At 59.4% G+C, this 17,991-nt stretch overlaps 1 protein-coding gene across 1 annotated transcript; it reads left to right on the top strand.

Annotated features, from left to right (window-relative positions):
* The first annotated feature begins 1,493 nt into the window (after positions 1 to 1,493).
* GPR179 (G protein-coupled receptor 179) lies at positions 1,494 to 15,857 on the top strand. Its single transcript, XM_075559643.1, has 11 exons — positions 1,494 to 2,287; positions 3,694 to 3,802; positions 5,334 to 5,421; positions 5,795 to 6,030; positions 6,654 to 6,722; positions 7,058 to 7,167; positions 7,354 to 7,592; positions 7,771 to 7,909; positions 8,378 to 8,483; positions 9,290 to 9,436; positions 10,578 to 15,857. The coding sequence occupies exons 1-11, from the start codon at positions 1,494 to 1,496 to the stop codon at positions 15,477 to 15,479; spliced, it is 6,939 nt and encodes a 2,312-aa protein (XP_075415758.1). The 3' UTR covers positions 15,480 to 15,857.
* Positions 15,858 to 17,991: the final 2,134 nt, after the last annotated feature.

The raw sequence follows: 17,991 nt of genomic DNA, 5'->3' as shown, positions 1-17,991 counted from the left end.
CGCGCATGCTGGGAAGGAGGCAGTGTGTCGAAGACGAAGGCAGGTGTAGGGCTGGCCCCGTGGTGGAAGGTGAGGGAAGATGCCAGAAGGGGCTGGATTCTGAGGCCAGCTCCTGGCACGCTACCTCAGGCAGCAGAGCCGACTCTGGGCCCGCCAGGTATCGGGTCCAACAGAGGGAAGCCCAGAGGGGCATGGAGGGTGAGGAAAGGCAGAGAAACTGCACGTGTTCATGAAGAAAAGACAGGCCTTGCTTACGATGAGGAAACGAGGGCCGGAGCAGCTGCAGCGGCCAAGGTCTAGACAGTCCCTCCCCCAGTTCTTCTCTGGGTTCCCTAACACCCTCTGTCAGCATGAATTGCTGCTGGGCTGCTAGCCCTGTGGTGCAGGACAAAAACAGCTGCTGCGTGGGGAGGTGGAGGCTCCCAACAGTCAGCACTCAACTACTCCCTGGGAACTGGGTCATTTAAGCCAACCAGCTGTGCTGAGGAAGAAAGGCCTGGCGATGTGGAGCGAGCAGCGCTGCGCTGTCAGGGTGTGTCCTGAGTTAGATGTGACTCAGCAGCAACGAGTTTGATCAGAAGGCTGAGGCAACAAGGGGGCAGGGATGGTTCGACCGCCACGTAGCTCTGAGTTTGAGTTTTAGCTCACAGTGAGCAGCCGTGTGATCTTGGGTAAGTCCCAGAGTCTCAGTGTCTGCACCATAAGGTGCAAGTGTTACCACATGAGGACCAGGTTTGTGCACCTGTGTGTGTGTGTGTGTGTGTGTGTAGATTTATTGAGATAAATCTACTTTGAACGAATGGTATAAACTTCCACAGCAGTGGTTTGTGCTTTTTGTTTGTTTTGTTTCCAGGCTCTCTCCCACCCTGTTGTTCCCCCCCCCTCACATCCCAGTGGAAGCAACGTTGGGGGTGTGGGAAGCCAGAGTAGATTTCCGGGGATGCAGCTTGGCTCTTCATCATGCCCGTTGCAATTGCTGCCCGGAAGCCGAGTGGAGCAGAGGTGGAGCGAGGGGCACAGGCCCATCCGCCACAGTGCTATGACACCCAGCCTGGATTTGCCCGTCTCTCTTAATGGAGGGGAGGGAGGGCCGGGGACTGGGGGTGCGGTGGAGAAAACCCTCCTGGCCCCTCTCCTCTCCTCCCTTTCCTCTGGAGCAGATGTGGGGTGGGGGTGGGAGGGTGCCAGGATCCTGGATAGAAGGGGGAGGGGAGAATGGTTTGCCCGGATTAAACGGGTTTGAGATTGGGGCATACTGAGAGAGGAGGGGGCAGGGCCCTCATGCCTATGACCAGAAGCCAGCTGATGACATTAGATAGAAGCAAAAACAGGTGGCAGTGGGGGTTAATGGGGGGCGGGGAGAGAGGGAAAGCTGGGCTAGGAGGCGTGGAGGTGGAGGCAGGCAGCTACAGGACCAGCCTCTGCCGCCCTGCTCCTGGGCTGGCAAATCCTCCAGGCAGCCAAGGCTCAGGGTTCCTGAGATCTGCCCCAGGATGGGCACCGGGGCAGGGCTCATGCCGCCCCCTCTCTGGGCACTCCTGGGCTGCTGCATTCTCTGCGGCTGGACTCTGGGAGGTCCTTGGACACGCCATTCTCTGCCCCCGATGTCCTCCCAAGCCCAGCCAGGGTCTGTGCCCCTCTGGGCGCCCCCAGAGGGGGCAGAGGCAGCCCTGGCTTTCCTCTATTCTGGAGACAGCCAGCAGCTCTTGGGGGCAAACTGCAGCGAGCGCTATGAAGCCCTTGGGGCAGAAGCCAAAGCAGGGCTCCCTCCAACCCTACAGAGAGCAGCGGGCACTGTGTCCCAGGCCGCCAACTTCCTTAATATGCTACTGCAAGCCAACGACATCCGCGAGTCCAGCGTTGGGGAGGACGTGGAGTGGTACCAGGCACTGGTTCGAAGCGTGGCTGAAGGGGACCCAAGGGCATACCGGGCTATGCTGACCTTTTCCCCTCCACCTGGGGCTAGCCACCTGCAGCTGGCTCTCCAGGCCACCCGGATGGGCGAGGAAACCATCCTTCGGGACTTGTCTGAGGCCAGGGGGCAGGAGGAGCACCAGGCTGAGGACCTGGACAGCCCGGCCCTGCAGAAGCGAGTGCTGACCAATGACCTAAGGAGCCTCCACAGCCCCAAGTGGGCCCAAGGGGATGGCTATGTTGGGGACATGCAGCATGTAAGACTGTCCCCTCCCTTCCTGGAATGCCAGCAGGGTCATCTCCGTCCTGGCTGGCTGATCACACTCTCGGCCACCTTCTATGGACTCAAGCCAGACCTCGGCCCAGAAGTCAGGTGAGTGGGTTTGTGCAGAATTGAATGCCTTTGTAGGTAGGAGGGGATGTGTGGTGGCAGGGAAGGGAAGTGGGACAGGTATAAGTACATTGTGCACGGGCCGCTTGGCCCGTGTGTGTGTGTGTGTGTGTGTGTGTGTGTGTGTCTGGGTGTGCACAGATGTGTATACTTGCAGTTGGTTCTGGAACCTGTAACTATGTGTTAATGCCTGAAGGTGGGAGGTTACACACTGTGTGTGAAGCAATCCTTTTCTGCATCTCTCTAGGGGTATCGGTTAGTATTTCTGGGTTTGAGCACATGAATAAAGATCTACAGGCATGTGTGTGTACATAGAGATATGGATGTAGGTAGACATCCAGGTCTATTGGCATGTGCATAGATAGATAGTGCTTGCTTTGGCAGCACATGTACTAAAACTGATAGAGATATATGTAGGTAGGTAGATGCCCACCTTGGCTAGGTATCTTGGTATGAGTGTGCACAGATGCAGGGTAAAGATGGGCATGGGCCTTGGCCCCAGCTCTGACGGGCAGGAGGCTTGGTGTGATAATAGACATCTCAGGGGCTAGATTTCTGAGAGGAGGGTTGTGGGCCCTCCAGGAAGTAAACCTGCTGCTCTCCAATGATTTAGGGCTCAAAGAAGATGATTGCCTTGGGGAAAGAAAATTCGGGGTGGAGTAATGAAGGAAGGTGCTTCCTGTCCAGCATTGGTCCAGTCCCCAGGTTTATTCTCAGTGTCCACCCTCTATCTCACACAGGCCCACTGCCCTGCCAGTCCTGGTCCAGGAGCCCGATATTCTTCCAACCACCGACCTCCTGCCCCAGCCAGAATAGAGTGTGTGTGTGTGTGTGGGGGGGGCCTCTTGGGAGAGTGGACACAGGACTGTCACAAGGCATTCAACCACCCACACTGCGTTTCCAACTATTTCATCCCCACTCATTGTCCCCACTCTGACTCTTGGCCAGCGCTGTCCTCACTTAGCCCAGAGCAGGGCTGGGGAGGCACTGAACTAGGCCATCCCACCACAAGGGTTTGCTGTCCCCCATTTTCTTCTCTGTGGTGCAGACCCTGCTTGGGTCTGAGTGTGTGTGCGTGTGCAACTGTGTAAAACTCTCTTTCTAAGGGATCACCAGAGCCCCGGCTCCCACATGCCTTGTCTTGCCCCCACCCTCTACCCGAATCCAGGAAGTGATAAGTGGTTGAGGAGCCGAGTGATGTGGGGAGCAACGCAGGGTGAGAGACTGTTGCCCACCGAGACAGAAAGGGTGCAGAGCAGCGAGGAAGCTGGCTCCTTCACTGGATGCCACACAGCAGTCACTGTGGACAGTCTACAAAGCTGGCATTGCCCCTAGGCAGTAGACACAGGTCTGCCGCCTGCTCCCTCATGGCCTGTTCTCCGCTCCAGGGGGCAGGTGCAGATGGATCTGGAGCTGCAGAGCATGGACATCAATCAGTGTGCCGGTGGTCCAGGCTGGTATGCGAACACACACCTGTGTGATCTCAACAGCACCCAGGTAAGGACCGGGATCAGGGGAGATGCATCAGTGCCACCACGCAGGCCGCTCATAAAACCAGCCCAGCCTCTCCGGGCAGCGGCAGGGGGTGTCTAGTGATTGAGAGCAGTGAGATGCCAGGTGTTTAAAAAGCAGGCCACTTGCAGCCTCCCCCTCCCCACAGCCACTGCCCATGCCTGTGAAATCTCAGTGTCCCTCCCTGTCTGCTCTCCTGCCAGGATCCCTCCCCAGGGCCACTTCCAGAACCTCCGGTAATCATCTCTTTCTTTCCCCCTGGACAGTATTCTCCAGGACCACAGCGCTCTGGACTCCCACCTGGCTTACAAAGGATGTCCCCTTGGCGTTTGTCAAAATAAAGGGGATTTCTGGTTGGGGGTGGGAGGGAGGAATGCAGCCAAAGCAAGAAGCTCTGTGGCTGGTGAAGGTGCCCAGGCAGCGACTGGCCACCATCCACCCAGTGCAGGTCGATTGGGGCTGGTTGGAGGACAGTGGCTGCTCACGCTGCAAGCCTGGCAGAAACCAGGAGGCCAGGTTTGCCTTGGCAGCCTGCAGGTTCCAGAGGGGGACTGAGCCTGCAGCCTGCCAGAGGGAGGTGGCCCGCTGCGCTGAAGGACACGTGTGTTTGGAGCTGTAGGTACAGGGATGGAGAAGGACTCCCTCTGTCCTGCCCACACCTTCTCTGGGCCACACAGCTCTCGGATCCTGCAGACTGCGGCAGGAATAGAGAGAGATGTTGCCATGGTCCAGGCAGGAGGGAAGCCTGGGCCCCAGCCTCCTCAGACCCACGCTCTGCCCCATCCAGGTGATGTCAGGGGCTGGGTCCTGAACACCCCGAGGCTTTATCCCCTCCCTTTGCCCCTCAGATGGATGTCTGTTTCTGGCCAGGTCCACAGCAGACCAACCTCATTCACTCGCTCTTCTTCCTGGCTGCTGAGGTCTGTCCCTCCCCTGCTGAGCAGACAGCAATGGGCGGAGGCAGAACAAAGGGCTGCTCTTGGCACCCCACCAGCCTGGCATTAGCCTGGCATTAGGGCGGGGAAGCAGTCCTGTGCCAAAGCCAGATGGCCCCTGATGGAGGAAGCTGCTCCTGCATGGGGTCCCTTTTCCACCCACCTGTGTGCCTGAGAGGGCCATTCTGGGAAACAGGAAGCAGGCTCTCAGGGTGTGTCTGGCCTCCAGATGCCCCAACTGACTTCCACCTCTTCCCAGGACCATGTCCTAGCAATGGCTGGAGACGGTGGGGGGGTGGGGAACGGGACAGGGCCTGTCAGACTCCTGCCACTGTCAGTCAGAGCAAGAGGTGAACCACCCCCATACACTGCTTGGCATCTCTCTGGGAAGGAGGAAATTGTGGGATGGAAGTGGGTGTCTATGGAGGACCGCCATCCAAAAGTACTAGGTGGGCTTCTAGCGGGCTTCCCTAATGTGGGCCCAGGTGGTCTGGTGGATGGACCCTCCATCCCTGCCCAGGAAGGAAAGCGCTGCCAGTGAATGCCTGCCAGAGATGTTCAGCAATTTTGTGTCTCTACAGTGTGTGCCCCTGGAGAGGCAGGGCTTTGTTCTGGGCCGCTACCTCTGCCGCTGCCGGCCTGGCTTCTATGGGGCAAGCCGCTCCGGAGGTACGTACCTACGATGATTTCCAGGCTGGGCTTCAGGGGTCCCTGGGAGAGGAGGAAAGTTGGAGTGAGATACTGGGAAGAAACGGGTGAACCATGGGCAGAAGGTAGGGTGGAGGCAAGGCGTGTGAGTATCCCAAGAGGAACCCGTAACATGCCATCTCATGCAGCTTATCCCCCAGTGAGCTGTTGTCTAGTACCAGCGCTGTTAGCCTGCCCTCCCTGGGAGTGCCTCTTTCCCTGCTGCTCCCCCTCCTGCCCCTGCCCCTGCCCAGGGGGCCACAGGCCATAAGCAGGGGGGTGGGACCAGAGGCCCAGGAAGCTGAGGACTCAGGAAGGGAGCCTCTAGTTATGTCCCTCTCTCATTTTTTTATAGGCTTGGGGGAGCCTACCGGGCAATTCGGGTCTCTGCAAGGCAGCTCTGGGAGGCTGCTGTGGTGCCAGCCATGTCCCGAGGGCTGCACCAGCTGCATGGATGCCACGCCATGCCTGGTGGAAGAGGCCCTGGCTCTGAGGGCGGCAGTGCTGGCCTGCCAGGCCTGCTGCATGGTGGCCATCTTCCTGAGCATGCTCCTCTCCTACCGCTGTCGCCGCCGCCGCCGCCGTGGCAAGGCAAGGCAGGCCCCACATCTCATCTCCCCTGTGCATGGGCCCCTCTACCTCCGGTGTCAACCAGAGGCCTGAGATGACCAGAGACTAGAACCTGGGAGAAGTGGGGGGGGGGGCGATGCTTCTGATTCTAGATCTAGCTCACCTGCTTCTTCCTCTGTCAAATGAAGACATGGGATTTGCTTCAACAGTGCTTGCTGGGCATCGATTGCACAGAACTAGGCCTAAGCCTGCGGGGAAGGGGCCTCCCCCAGATTGGTGGAGGAGGCAGGATGTCGAAAAATAGCAGTACAGTGAGACAGGGGTTTGGTGTACTGGATGCTTCTCAGGCAGAGAGGAGAGTGCCACACCCTGGACAAGGGTAGTCAGCCAAGAAGCTTGGCAGCTCCCCTCAGACCCTGTCTCGCTCCTCCACTCTAACTTGAGCCTGGAGCTGCAAGACCCTGGTAGATGGGCCTGCGTGGCCCTGGGTGGGGGGGTGGAGGGCTATGTAAAACCTTGGCCTTAGCCACAGGCTTAGTCTCGCAGGCGCTCAGAGCCTGAGGAACAGCTGTGGAGCCCTGCCACGGCCTGCAGCTGTGCCCGCTCCGACTTCCCACTGCCCTGTCTTTTCCCGGGGTTCCCAGAGCATCCGCTCGCCCGGGCTTGTCCTGCTGGAGACCATCCTGCTTGGCGCCCTGCTGCTCTACTTTCCGGTGAGTCCGTGGCTAGGGGTCAGCCCGACCACCCAGGACCCCCACACTGCAGGCCCCTGTACACCTTCAGAACTGCAGTTCCTCCCCCGCGTCATGGGGGTGGAGAGACTCGGAGACTTGGATTCCTCCCTGTGGCGACCTAATTACCACCAGCGTGGACTGGATGGCAGCAAGTTAGGTTTGGGTTCGTTGCCCCCATGGCAGGCAGGCCTAATAAACTCTGGGGGGAGTCAAAGGGCCCCAGGTTTGATCCCGCTCCACGTCCTGGGGAGTCTAACCTCTGGGTGGCAGGGTGAGCAATCACGTGGAGCACAGCTGGTCACCCCCACCCCCAGGTTTTCATCCTGTACTTCAAGGCCAGTGTGTTCCGCTGCATTGCCCTCCGCTGGGTCCGCCTGCTGGGCTTCCTGGTTGTCTACGGCAGCATTGTCCTCAAGCTGCAGAGGTAGGGCCCTTGCTGGCCCACTGCTCACCCCAGCCCCTCCTGCCCACTCACGGAATGTGCCCCTGGGGCCCGCCAACATCACTCTGAGGGAACTTTGGGGAGAGGCAATACACTGTGGAAGGAGAGTGTGGAGGGGTGGGAAGCAGTGGACGGAGCCCCCCTTCCGCAGCCCTCTAACCCTGGCAGAGTGCTCCAGCTGTTTGTGTCGCGAACGGCCCCGCGGGGCCCCCACCTGAGCGGAGGGTGGCTGCTGAGGCGCCTTGGCCTGCTCCTGCTGCTGGCACTCAGCTTCCTGGTGGTGTGGACGGCGGGGGTCCTGGAGCGAGGCGTCCAGCACACGCCCCTGGTGACCCGAGGCTACACTCGTGCTGGCCGCCACTTCGACTTCTGTCACCACAGCCTCTGGGACTACATCATGGTTGTGGGTGAGCTGCTTCTGCTGGGCCCAGCCTCAGCCTGGCCCGCTCTGTCAGTCCAGGCTCCCCCCATCCCTGTCCTGCCTATTCCAACTCCTGCCCTGGACCCCAGGCCTCCTGCTCAGCGTGCCTTAGAGGGGCCACCTGGCTACCAGGTGGGGCTGACACCCACCACCACCTCCCACAGCCGAGATCCTGCTCCTGTGCTGGGGCAGCTTCCTCTGCTACACCTCGCGCACCGTGCCCTCCGCCTTCCACGAGCCGCGCTACTTGGGCATCGCCCTGCACAACGAGCTGCTGCTCTCTGCGGCTTTCCATGCCGCCAGGTGAGGGCAGGGGCTGCCCAGGGCCCGCCCCCGCGCCCCTCCCCTCCCCAGGTGAAGGCGCTCCCAGCCCCCTGCCACCATCCTGCAGGGAGGGGCAGGAGGGCTCCCACTTGTAGCTCTCCCACCACCTCACAGAGCGTCCCACCCCTCATCCCGGGGAGGAGCCCCCCCACACACACACCCAAGGAACAGAAAGCACCTCCTGCCCTAGTGCATTTCCCATTCTTTTCTGTCCATTCCTAACACCCCTTCCCACAATGCTCCATTCTTCCTCATGGGCCAGGCCCTGAGCTGTGGGCTCAGGGTGTGCGCTTCCCTAAGGATTTGGCTCTGTGGTGGAGTCTGTGCTTAGGGGTGGCCTGGAGGGCGAGAAGCAAGAACACCCCATCCCTCCACCTGGCACCTCCCCAGAGTGGGAAGAGGCCACTCCCACCCACGGTAACTACGCCTCACCCCCATCCCACCCAGGTTCGTGCTGGTTCCCTCCCTGCACCCAGACTGGACCCTGCTGCTCTTCTTCTTCCACACCCACGGCACGGTCACGGCCACGCTGGCTCTGGTCCTTGTCCCCAAGGTCAGCGCCTCCCTCCTGGACATCAGGCCAGGGTGTGTGCTGTGTGTGTGTGTACACACGAGGGCCCACATGTGGATGGACAAAGACACACAGTGAGGCCCGCCTCTGTGTGGACCAGCTGCTTGGCTGCAGCCCCGCTCCCAGTGAGGATGACAGAGGGTGCTGGGGGGCGAGTGAGTCAGAGCAAAGAGGGTGCGCTACCACCGGGTCCCTCTGTCCCTAGTTCCGGAGCAAGGGAATAAGAGGACTTAGGGACAGAAAGGGCAAAGACCCCTAGTGGTGGAGTGGGCTGTACATTGGGCTTCAAACTACAAGGACAGCAGTGGCTCTGCCAGCGAGAGGCGGCTGTCCACGCCTGTCAATTACGGCCTCAGAAACCAACAGAGGCAGTTCCACCCTGTCATTATGAATCAACCCGAGGGCAGTGAGTTTTGGTTTGGAGTCCTGGTGGTGTCCTGGGGTACTCGTTGGGCTACTGACTGCAAGACTAGCAGTTCAAACCCGCCAGCAGCTCTGCAGGAGAAAGATGAGGCTGGAAGGGGCCCTTAAGACAGTTGAAAGGTTAGTGGACACTGAGAATCTATTCAGATGGGTGTCTCACAGAAAGCTAGGCGGAGATTGGGGGGGCTGAAGGGGGATGAAGGGCATGGCTAGGCATTGCAGGGGGGCAGGAGGTGAGGCAGCAAACACTCTGTACACCCTGAGCATTCTGAATCCGAGGGAAGGGACTTATTTCGCAGGTCAGATGGGTGTAGCACTGCCCAGAGAGTCAAAGTAAATTTCCGCTCATGTCCCTCCCTGGCCAGTTCCGGAAGCTGGGAGCCCCTCCCCGGGAAGAGATCGTGGACGAAGTGGACGAGGAAGAGCTGGACCTGCAGCATTCAGGCTCCTACTTTGACAGCAGCACCGCCTCGGCCTGGAGCGAGCGCAGCCTGGACCCCAGCGACATCCGGGTGCGTGCTGACTGCCCAGCCTCCTTCGGGTGCAAGCCTTTTAGACTGGTAGAGGGAGCACTGTGGCCTTCTACCTGGGCAGGGGTCCACAGTCCTCCCCTCCTGCGGCCTCCCCTGACTGGGTTCTGGGAGGCCACATACACCACTCCAGGGAGAAGGCCCCAGAAGATTCAGGCCACCCCAAGTGACAGGTGTCCTCCACACCTGCTCAGCAAGGGCATCACAGGGTGGGTGGGGGCAAGCCAGAAAACCTCCCCAGTCCCCAGCAAACCTCCCCAGTCCCCAGCAAACCAACACAGTTGGCCACCCTAGGGGCAAGCAGTGGGGCAGTGAGTGGTCACCAGGGATTTCCACGCCTGTACTTCCTTCCCCTGGCCCCGGAAGTTCTTAGAGAAAGGAAATACTTTACACCCACCTTATTTACAGCCTCACCAGAGTCCATCCCTGAGGCCCTTCAATTTCTTGTCCCCAAAGCCTCTCCCTCTTTCCCTTTTGCATCGGCTACCTTCTGCCCCCAGGGCATTGCTGAGCAGCCAACCCAGCAAGGAGCCACCCACACCACCACTCACCCTGAGCCCTCCACTTTCTAGGACAGCAGCCAACCCACCTGCCCGTCTCCATAAGCCAGCTCTGGGGAGAAACACAGACTCTAAAACTGGAGAGGCTTGCAAAGGCCCGTCCCATGGCTTCCACTTGAGTATGACCCCTAGTTCTTCAGGTGGTATCACTATGTCCTAGAAGGAGCCCTGGTGGCCGAAAGGCTTATGAATTGGGTTGCTAGCCTCCAGGTGAGCAGTTCAAAACCACCAGCCGCTCCTGGGGAGAAGGATGAGGCTCTCACTAGCCTAGAATGACATGGCGTGTCAGCAGTCTAGGATGTAGCTTTCCTATCTCTTATGCTGGGGTTTTACCACCAGGCCACTGTGCCCCCAGGGAAAGGGAGGGAATAGAGCTGAGCAGATACGGTTTAGAGCAAGGCTGCCTTCCAGGGGCTAGGGACCATGAGATGAATTCAGAGAGCATTTTAGAAACGGCGAAGGGATACAGCTGGGTAGAAAAGAGATCTGAGAAAAAGAACTCAGCCAGGACATGGGGAGAGGCCGCCCTTTCTTCCTCACCATCAACTCTGCCCTCCCCCCAGGATGAACTGAAGAAGCTCTATGCCCAGCTAGAGGTCCAGAAGACCAAGGAGATGGCTGTCAACAACCCCCACCTGCCCAAGAGGGGCAGCACACGCCAGGGGCTGGGCCGCTCCCTCCTGCGCTACCTGGCCGAGTTCCCTGAGGCCCTGACGCGCCAGCAGTCCCGGGACTCGGGCTCTCCCAGCCGAGGCAGCCTGCCCGGTTCTTCCCGTCGTCGCCTCCTCAGCTCCAGCCTCCAGGAGCCCAAGGGCTCCCCAGCCCTGCGCAAGTCCCGAAGCACCTACGACCCCCACAAGGATCAGGACCCACCTCTCCTCAACTCACTGCTGCGGAGAAAGCTGGCCAAGAAGGCCTCTCGGGCCGAGAGCCGGGAGTCACCGGAGGGCCCCCCAATCCTGGGCTTCAGGTCTGCCAGTGCCCACAACCTGACTGTCGGGGAAAGACTCCCCCAAGCTCGGCCCATCACCCTGCACAAGTCACTCAGTGTTGCCACTGACTCCAGGGACAAGGCCCTCCTCCTGGCCAGTCAAGCCTGCCTGGAGGAAACCTATCGGCAGGCCAAGGAGCGGGAGGAGCGAAAGAAGACAGAGGCGGCCATGGGTAGCCCTGGGCAGAGGCTGTCCACCAGGAGGCTGGCACAAGCTTGGGGTGCCGCCCTGTCAGCCCCTCCTTCCCCTGCCAAGAGCAACAGCCAGGGCAGCTCTCATGCCTCCAAGCAGCTTCAAGAGGAGGCTGGGAGCCAGCTGCCTCGATCACCCATCAGGCACCAGGTCTCCACACCCATCTTGACCTTGTCTAGGGCCTGGGTGGGAGAGTCCAGGATGCTGTCCCCCACCACCACCTTGGCTCCAGGTCTGAAGCCAGCTCCCCTCCTGACACCTGTCCCAACCCCGCCGCAGAGCCCCAGCTTGCTCAGCTACATCTGCCCCTGGGAGCATGCGGAACTGCCGGCCAGAAAAGAAAATGTGACCCCAGCCAGCCTCTCAGGGCCAGAGCGAGGCGTCTCCTCCTCTGTCCCTACCCGGCCCCGAATCTGGAGGGCCCTCTCGGTGGCCATAGAGAAAAGGGGGTCTGGAGAGAATGCAATGGACACAGAGGACGGGGACCCCCAGAGAGAAGCTGAGGATACTGATGAGGACCGGCCCAAGATTGGCAAGTCTCATAGCCTCAGGGCGCCTGCTCAGCAGGGCTCTGTGCGCAGCCTGGGCCTGGCCATCAAGGCGCTGACCCGTTCTCGGAGCACATACCGAGAGAAGGAGAGCCGGGGAGAAAGTCCCGAGACAGGGGAGGAAGGCAGAGTTACGGGTGAAGGGGTGGGGGTGTCCCCGAGGTCTCCCAGGGTGGGCCGGTCCAAGGCGGTGAGCAAGCAGGCCACCCTGGGTCCTTGCAATGACGAATCCCTCCAAAACCAACAGAATGCCCACACAAGCAGGATGCTCCACGTCTGTCACCAGGAGGGTGGTCGGGAACAAGACCGAGGGTGCAGGCCATCCCAGGGCCTGGGGGAGGGAGGAGCGGAGAGGGCAGGCAAAGCAGGGCCAACCACACTGAGACCAGGCAGGCAGGGCATGGTTGGGGACAGGAATGCTGAGCGAGTCAAGGCAGCCCCTGAAGGGTGTTGGGAACGGCTGCCCCCAGCTGGCCTCCAGTCCCCAGGCAGTGCTCACAGGGTGTCAGAGGTGTGCCCCTGGGAAGTCACCAGGTCAGAAGTGTATCCCCCTGACAGGAGCTGCAGGGCTGAAATCTGCCCCTGGGAGGTGGGAGACGGAAACCCTGAGGGAAGCACGCTGGGGGAGAATCTAAAAGACAGCACCCCAGAAGAGAGGAGAGCCGGAGAAAAACCAAAGCCCAAAGATGGGGCTGCCAGTGGTCGCAAGAAGCCAGAGAGGCTGGTAAGGGGGCAGGTAGCAATATGCCCCTGGGAGGGGACTGATCTTGAGGGACTGTCCACTCTGCCAGCCCCTCAGGACACTGAACTAGCTGAGGGCCGGGTTGACGGAGTGGCTGTGGGTCAGTGGGGAGCTGCCGGCCCAACCCATACAGCCAAGGCAGAGCTCTGTCCCTGGGAGGCCCATGAAAGAGGGGAGTGTGGGAAACCAGCGCAGCAGGCCATGCAGGAGAACACCCCCCAGAAAGCCAGCTTCCAGAAAGAACAGAAGCTGGGGGGAGACTGTGAGTCTCTGTGTCTGTGGGAGAGTACAGATTTTCGGGGTCCCTCGGGGGACTCAACCCAGGCCTCGCGAACCCCGGAGTGTCCAGGGAGCCTGGGCAGGGGCCTCCTTACTGAGGAGTGCCCTGGGGAAGCAGGAGATGCTCCGGCTCTCAGAACAGCAGGGCTCTGTTCCCGGGAGCTGGAGGCAGAGGTGCCTGGGGAAGCAGCAGCAAGCAAGGGCACAGGTGGAGCATGCAAGGGAGGTGCTGGTGAGGCGCAGGGACATGCTGCGCAAACACTACAGCCGTGGAGCCAACAGGGGCCAGCCTGTCCCGGGGAGAGGACAGTCTTCAGGCATGCCAGCCCACGGGTGGACAAGGCCTCACCCAAAGCAGAGGGCCAGCTCTCTATCACCAGAGGAAGTCAAGTGGCACAGGTGTGTCCCTGGGAAGACAGCAAGCTAGAAGGAACAGGAGCCACCCCTGACAAAGCCGAAATCTGTCCGTGGGAGGCAAACAATAGCACCGCAGAGGACAGGCCACCGGGCCAGGCTCCAAAAGGAGCTGGACCTCGGAAGGACCAGGAGCTAAGGGCTGGACCACCAGGACTCAAAGATGCAGACGTCCCAGCTTGGGAAGAGCAGGAGGGGCAGATCCCAGAGCAGGAAGCCGTGCGTTCCCAGGAGAAGGTGGGCCCTGGAAGTCTTCCGCCACAGCCAGGCTCTCAAGACACAGACACACCCCAAGCCAGCTTTGACTCGCCAGGCAGCGGGGGAAACAGAACCGTGGAGATCTGCCCGTGGGATGCAGAAGAGACCCTGACTGTGGAGGAGAAGGGCCTCGGTCCCCAGAGACTACGTGCTGGAGCAGCACAGGGAAGAGCCAAGGACGCTCGGGCCACTGGGAAATTCCCCAAGGACACAGAGGAGGCTTCTGGAGGTGCTGAGTCCAGGGGGAGCACAGTAATGGCCCCAGTGAAGCCAGAGGGGCCAGCTGGAGGGCAGGAGGCAGCCTGCCTCAGGGACAGTTTGGATGCAGGGGATTCCTCACATGCTCAGGACACCGGACGAGCGAAAGTGGGGTCCCAGGACCCAGAGAATGTAGGGGTCACATCCACAGAAGTGTATTCCCAGGAAGCGGAGAAGGCTGAGGTCTGTCCTTGGGAAGGGAATGAAGGAGCAACTGAGAAGGGTCTAGAACAGGACACGAGGAGGGAGTCAGCAGGGTCGAGGGAGAAAACTCTAGAAAAAGGGAGACCCACCTCTCAGGGAAGAGACCTGTCAAAAAGGACTTCAACACAGAGCCAGGAGCGGGAAGCTGTTTGTCCTTGGGAGAACCTGGACTGGGGGGCACCCTCTGCTCCGGCCTCCAGCTTACCCAGCAACGTGGCAAAGGAGCTTTCCTGGGGAGGGAGTGATGAGAAAGCAGCGGCAGGGCGTCTGGGGCGAGCCCCAGTAAGGGGCTCCCTTCCAGAATGCATGCTAACAGGAGAGCATGCTGCCGGCCTGAATGCAGGACTCAGCACTGAAGGTGGGGGAACCGCAAACTGGGTCCTACAGTCTGTCTGCCCACGGGAGGGTGTGGCTCCAGGAGGCTTTCTCTCCCACCCAGACACTGAGCGCACTGGCCGGTGGATGGGGGGCAGAGGGGTTGAGGTGTGCCCGTGGGATGCCCCCCACCCAAATGCAGAGAGACCTGGCAGCAGAGTCCAGGCAGAGATCTGTCCCTGGGAGGGGCTTGAACAAATCCCTGAGAAAGGGGTGTCAAGACCGGATGAGAAATGGGAATTCCAGGAGGAGAAGGGGAAAGCCCCTGAAAAATTGGAGCCCCAAGGTGGGCCAGCTCAGAAAGAGCCCAAGGTCGAGGGAAGGCAGGAGGTTTTCTGTGCCTTGGAGAGCCCAGATGGTGGGGGTCCATCTTCCCAAGCAGCCCCACAAGTTTCTGTACGAAGCCAAAGCAGCTTGGAGGCAGTAGGCTGTGTGGGGGCCAGGGTAGATGTGTGTCCGTGGGAAGCAGAAGAGGCCCCCTCTGCCAGAAGAGCAGAGATCTGCCCCTGGGAGACAGATAGAGCAGCAGCAGAGGAAGGGGGACCAGAAGAGGAGGTGGACAGAGACAAAGGGCAGGGAGCCATGCTCCTTCCCCAGGCTGGCTCCCGAGGGGCTGGAGGGCTCTCTACACAGCCCTGCCGAGAGCAGGAGACAGTGTGCTCCGGGGAAAGCACAGATTCAGAGGGGCTCTCCCTCCAGCCTGGTGCTCTGGACACTGACCAACCCACAGCCAGTCCCCATGAAGCAAGCAGTCTGGGGAGCAGAATAGCAGAAGTGTGTCGATGGGAAGTCACAGACCCAGAAGGAAATAAAATAAAGGGTACCATGGCAGACATTTGTCCCTGGGAGGGGGCTGGGGTCCCATCTGAGGAACCTGGCCTCTTGGCTCTCACAGCGACTCAGAGAGATATGTTCCTTCCCACAGCCCACGAGAACTCACCCTGCCTTTCAGTGCAGAGACATCTGGGAGGCTCCCTTCCAGATAGCAAAAGCCCGCGACCCGCTCTCATACCAGAAGGTGTTGGAAAATGCCAAGGACCCTCAGAGCTTGGACCAGAGACCAGCTTAGCCCCAGAGCCAAGTCTCCCAGAAGCTGTGGCTCAGAGGCATTCCAACTTAAGTGAAGATCAAGCAGCAGCTATCTCTACAACTCAAGATAAAGAACTCACCCTTCCAAATGTCTGTCCTTGGGACAGGGAGTAACAGCTTCAGCAGGTGAGACCGAGCACCGAGTTAGCTTTCAAGAATGAAAGTCCCTCCCCAGTCCTAGGTGTTCCCAGTGCTCGGTCACATCCCCAGCAAGGCCAGAAGTCAACTCATTCCAAACCAAATTGTACAAGGAGGTTGCAGCTTCAGCCTCAACAGGAAACCCCCCTTCACCTTTGACGTTTCTCGTTCCATGGGACCGATGAGGCCCCCTGCATTTAAATAATCCACCCACCCAATTAGAGTACTCAACACTAGCCACCTGAGTTTGAACGCTCAACTGACAACACTAGGAATGAAAAGGAGGCAGGGCCCAGCCCATACCTTATAGGGAGACCCCGTCCTTCTATCAAGGAGCATTTCTCAAGAGGAAACACTACACTACACTGAACATCACACTCCTGACCCGCTGTGATGACCGGGGCAGCTGGGATGGGACAGCCCTGAAGACCACAGGAAGCTTAACTAACCCCTTGTAGACTGGGTCACTTGGGCTCTGGATCTTTGCTTCTGTTTTACTCTCAAACCTGCCCTGCTTCACAGTAGATCCTCTGCCTCTCTTGCGATCCCACCTGCTATCCAGAGACCCCGGGGAGAACGCGGAAGGACAAGTGGTTTCTCCAGGTCCTCCCTCCCTGGCCCAGGCCCAGTGCTTCCTCCAAGCCTCCTCTCATGGCACCCACAGGACGTGCCATTTGCTGGCTTTCCCTTCTAGATGCTCTCCCCGGCTCCCCGCCCATCTCCAGACTCCGCTCATTGGTTGTCTAGTCTCCTCCCGGCAGTCGCTCAGTGCTGTCATCAAAGGGAACCCCCTCTCTGCTGCCCATGCAAGTGGAGGCCAAGGAGTTCCCTGGTTCCCGTGTGACACCTTTCTAAATCCCTTGCTCTCTAACAAGAGCCCCCACTCATGGTCTCCCTCCGACAAAGAAAGGTCTGTTTACAGCCAGCATGCCTGCCCTCAGAGAGCACGCCCACCAAGGGGCAGGTTAGAGGCCTGGGAGCCAGGATAAGGGCGGCCCTGCAAACACAGAGCTTCTTTCTTAGGAAGCGCTGGAGCTCGGCTCTCCTTTCAACAGTCAAGCTCCCTTGCCTAAGGAGTGCTCGCCCAGAGTGCTAGCACTGGAAGACACTGCCAGGGGAGAGCAGGGCGGGAGGAAACTACTGGTACCAAGAAGTCCTCGGGCTGGCAAGAAGGAGACAACGATGGAAGGTAAATCTGGCAGAGCTGAGCAGGGGCACCAAAAGTGGCAGCAAGTGCCCCCCTCTCTAGATATATGCTTCCCCTGGATGAGAAAGGAGACCAAGCACCCACTGGGAAAAGCCAAGTGGGCAGGTCAATACTTCAGGCAGTTACAGAGGCAATGTGCTCAATTTCCAAAAGGGAGTTGCAGAAGAAACCCAGGAGCCCGCCCAGCCACTCTTTCAGGAGCCAGATACCCTATCCTCACGCCTAGGCCTTCCCATGTACCCTGGCCCTCAGCTCTCAGACCATGATGTCCAATCATTGCTTTGGCTTCTGGAGAATTAACCCCACCCCTTCTGAGTCAATCTACATTTTGCTGCCTTCCCCAGTACAATCCCATTGGGTCTGGTTTGGGGAACAGCGACATCACCCCTACACCCACTCTTGTAAGATAAAACATGGGAGGAGGGGAAAATAAAGAATGTTTGTTCTTGGCCAGTGTAGTTGGTTCCAGCTTATGGGTGGCGAATCTCTCTGTGGAAGTCTTTTTTTTTTTTTTTTCCCTGTGGAAGTCTTTAAACAGGAAAGGGGGACAGATCAGGGAAGCAAACTGCCCACTCCAGGTCCAAAGCGACAACTGTGCAGCCTTCAGGTGGCCTGTCCACCTCTCGGCCACGGCTGGCTCTGGGGCTGACACTACAAATGCTCTGCCCCGTGCTTCCAAAGGCCAATCCTCCCTAGCTGGGGCCTTTTGTGCAACTGGATCTGGTCCTAAGGGGAAATCAGAATTGGCCTTCTCTTCTCACTCCTGGTGGCAGCAGCGGTCTGGCTGCCGTCTGGGATTGAGACACCACGGAGCCAGACCCAAGAGACAGGATGAGGATGAGTGTGTGTGAGTGTAACAGCCCATTTGGAGCACTGCTCTTCAAGGTACCATTTGCCCATGAGGAGTTCCTTTGCTGCCCGGCTTCCCCACCTTCCCTGGGCCACCCCCTCCCTCCTCCTCACTTCCCAGCGGTGGCTCCTGTTGAAAAAGCCTGCCTTTGGGTTTTGCTTTAAAGCAGGGCTCAGGCCACGAGGACGGGACCAAACCTCACTTGCACAGGCACGCTGTAAAACGGAGGCACATTTGGAGTCCAAAGGGTTGAGCCTGAGTGGCCACAAAGCATGGCAGCTTGGCATCAACCGGCCAGAGCTATTTCTTCCCTGCGCGTGCACATCCGCTTCCAGCGAGCACTCGACAGACAGCTGTTGTAAAAACACCGACCTTTCCCAGTGAAGCCTGCCCGGCTGCGCCACAGCGAGAGGGCAGCTTTAACTGACGGA

This window comes from Tenrec ecaudatus, chromosome 10, assembly GCF_050624435.1.
Source record: "Tenrec ecaudatus isolate mTenEca1 chromosome 10, mTenEca1.hap1, whole genome shotgun sequence".
Classification (NCBI taxonomy): domain Eukaryota; kingdom Metazoa; phylum Chordata; class Mammalia; order Afrosoricida; family Tenrecidae; genus Tenrec; species Tenrec ecaudatus.
This window is presented reverse-complemented; position numbering and strand designations above follow the sequence as displayed.

Bases quoted from the DNA above. Each gene is read 5' to 3' on its own strand.
- GPR179 (XM_075559643.1), top strand. From the start codon at position 1,494: ATGGGCACCGGGGCAGGGCTCATGCCGCCCCCTCTCTGGGCACTCCTG. The intron at 6,723-7,057 runs GTGAGTCCGTGG...CCCCACCCCCAG, and splicing joins CCCTGCTGCTCTACTTTCCG to GTTTTCATCCTGTACTTCAA. The intron at 7,910-8,377 runs GTGAGGGCAGGG...CATCCCACCCAG, and splicing joins GCGGCTTTCCATGCCGCCAG to GTTCGTGCTGGTTCCCTCCC.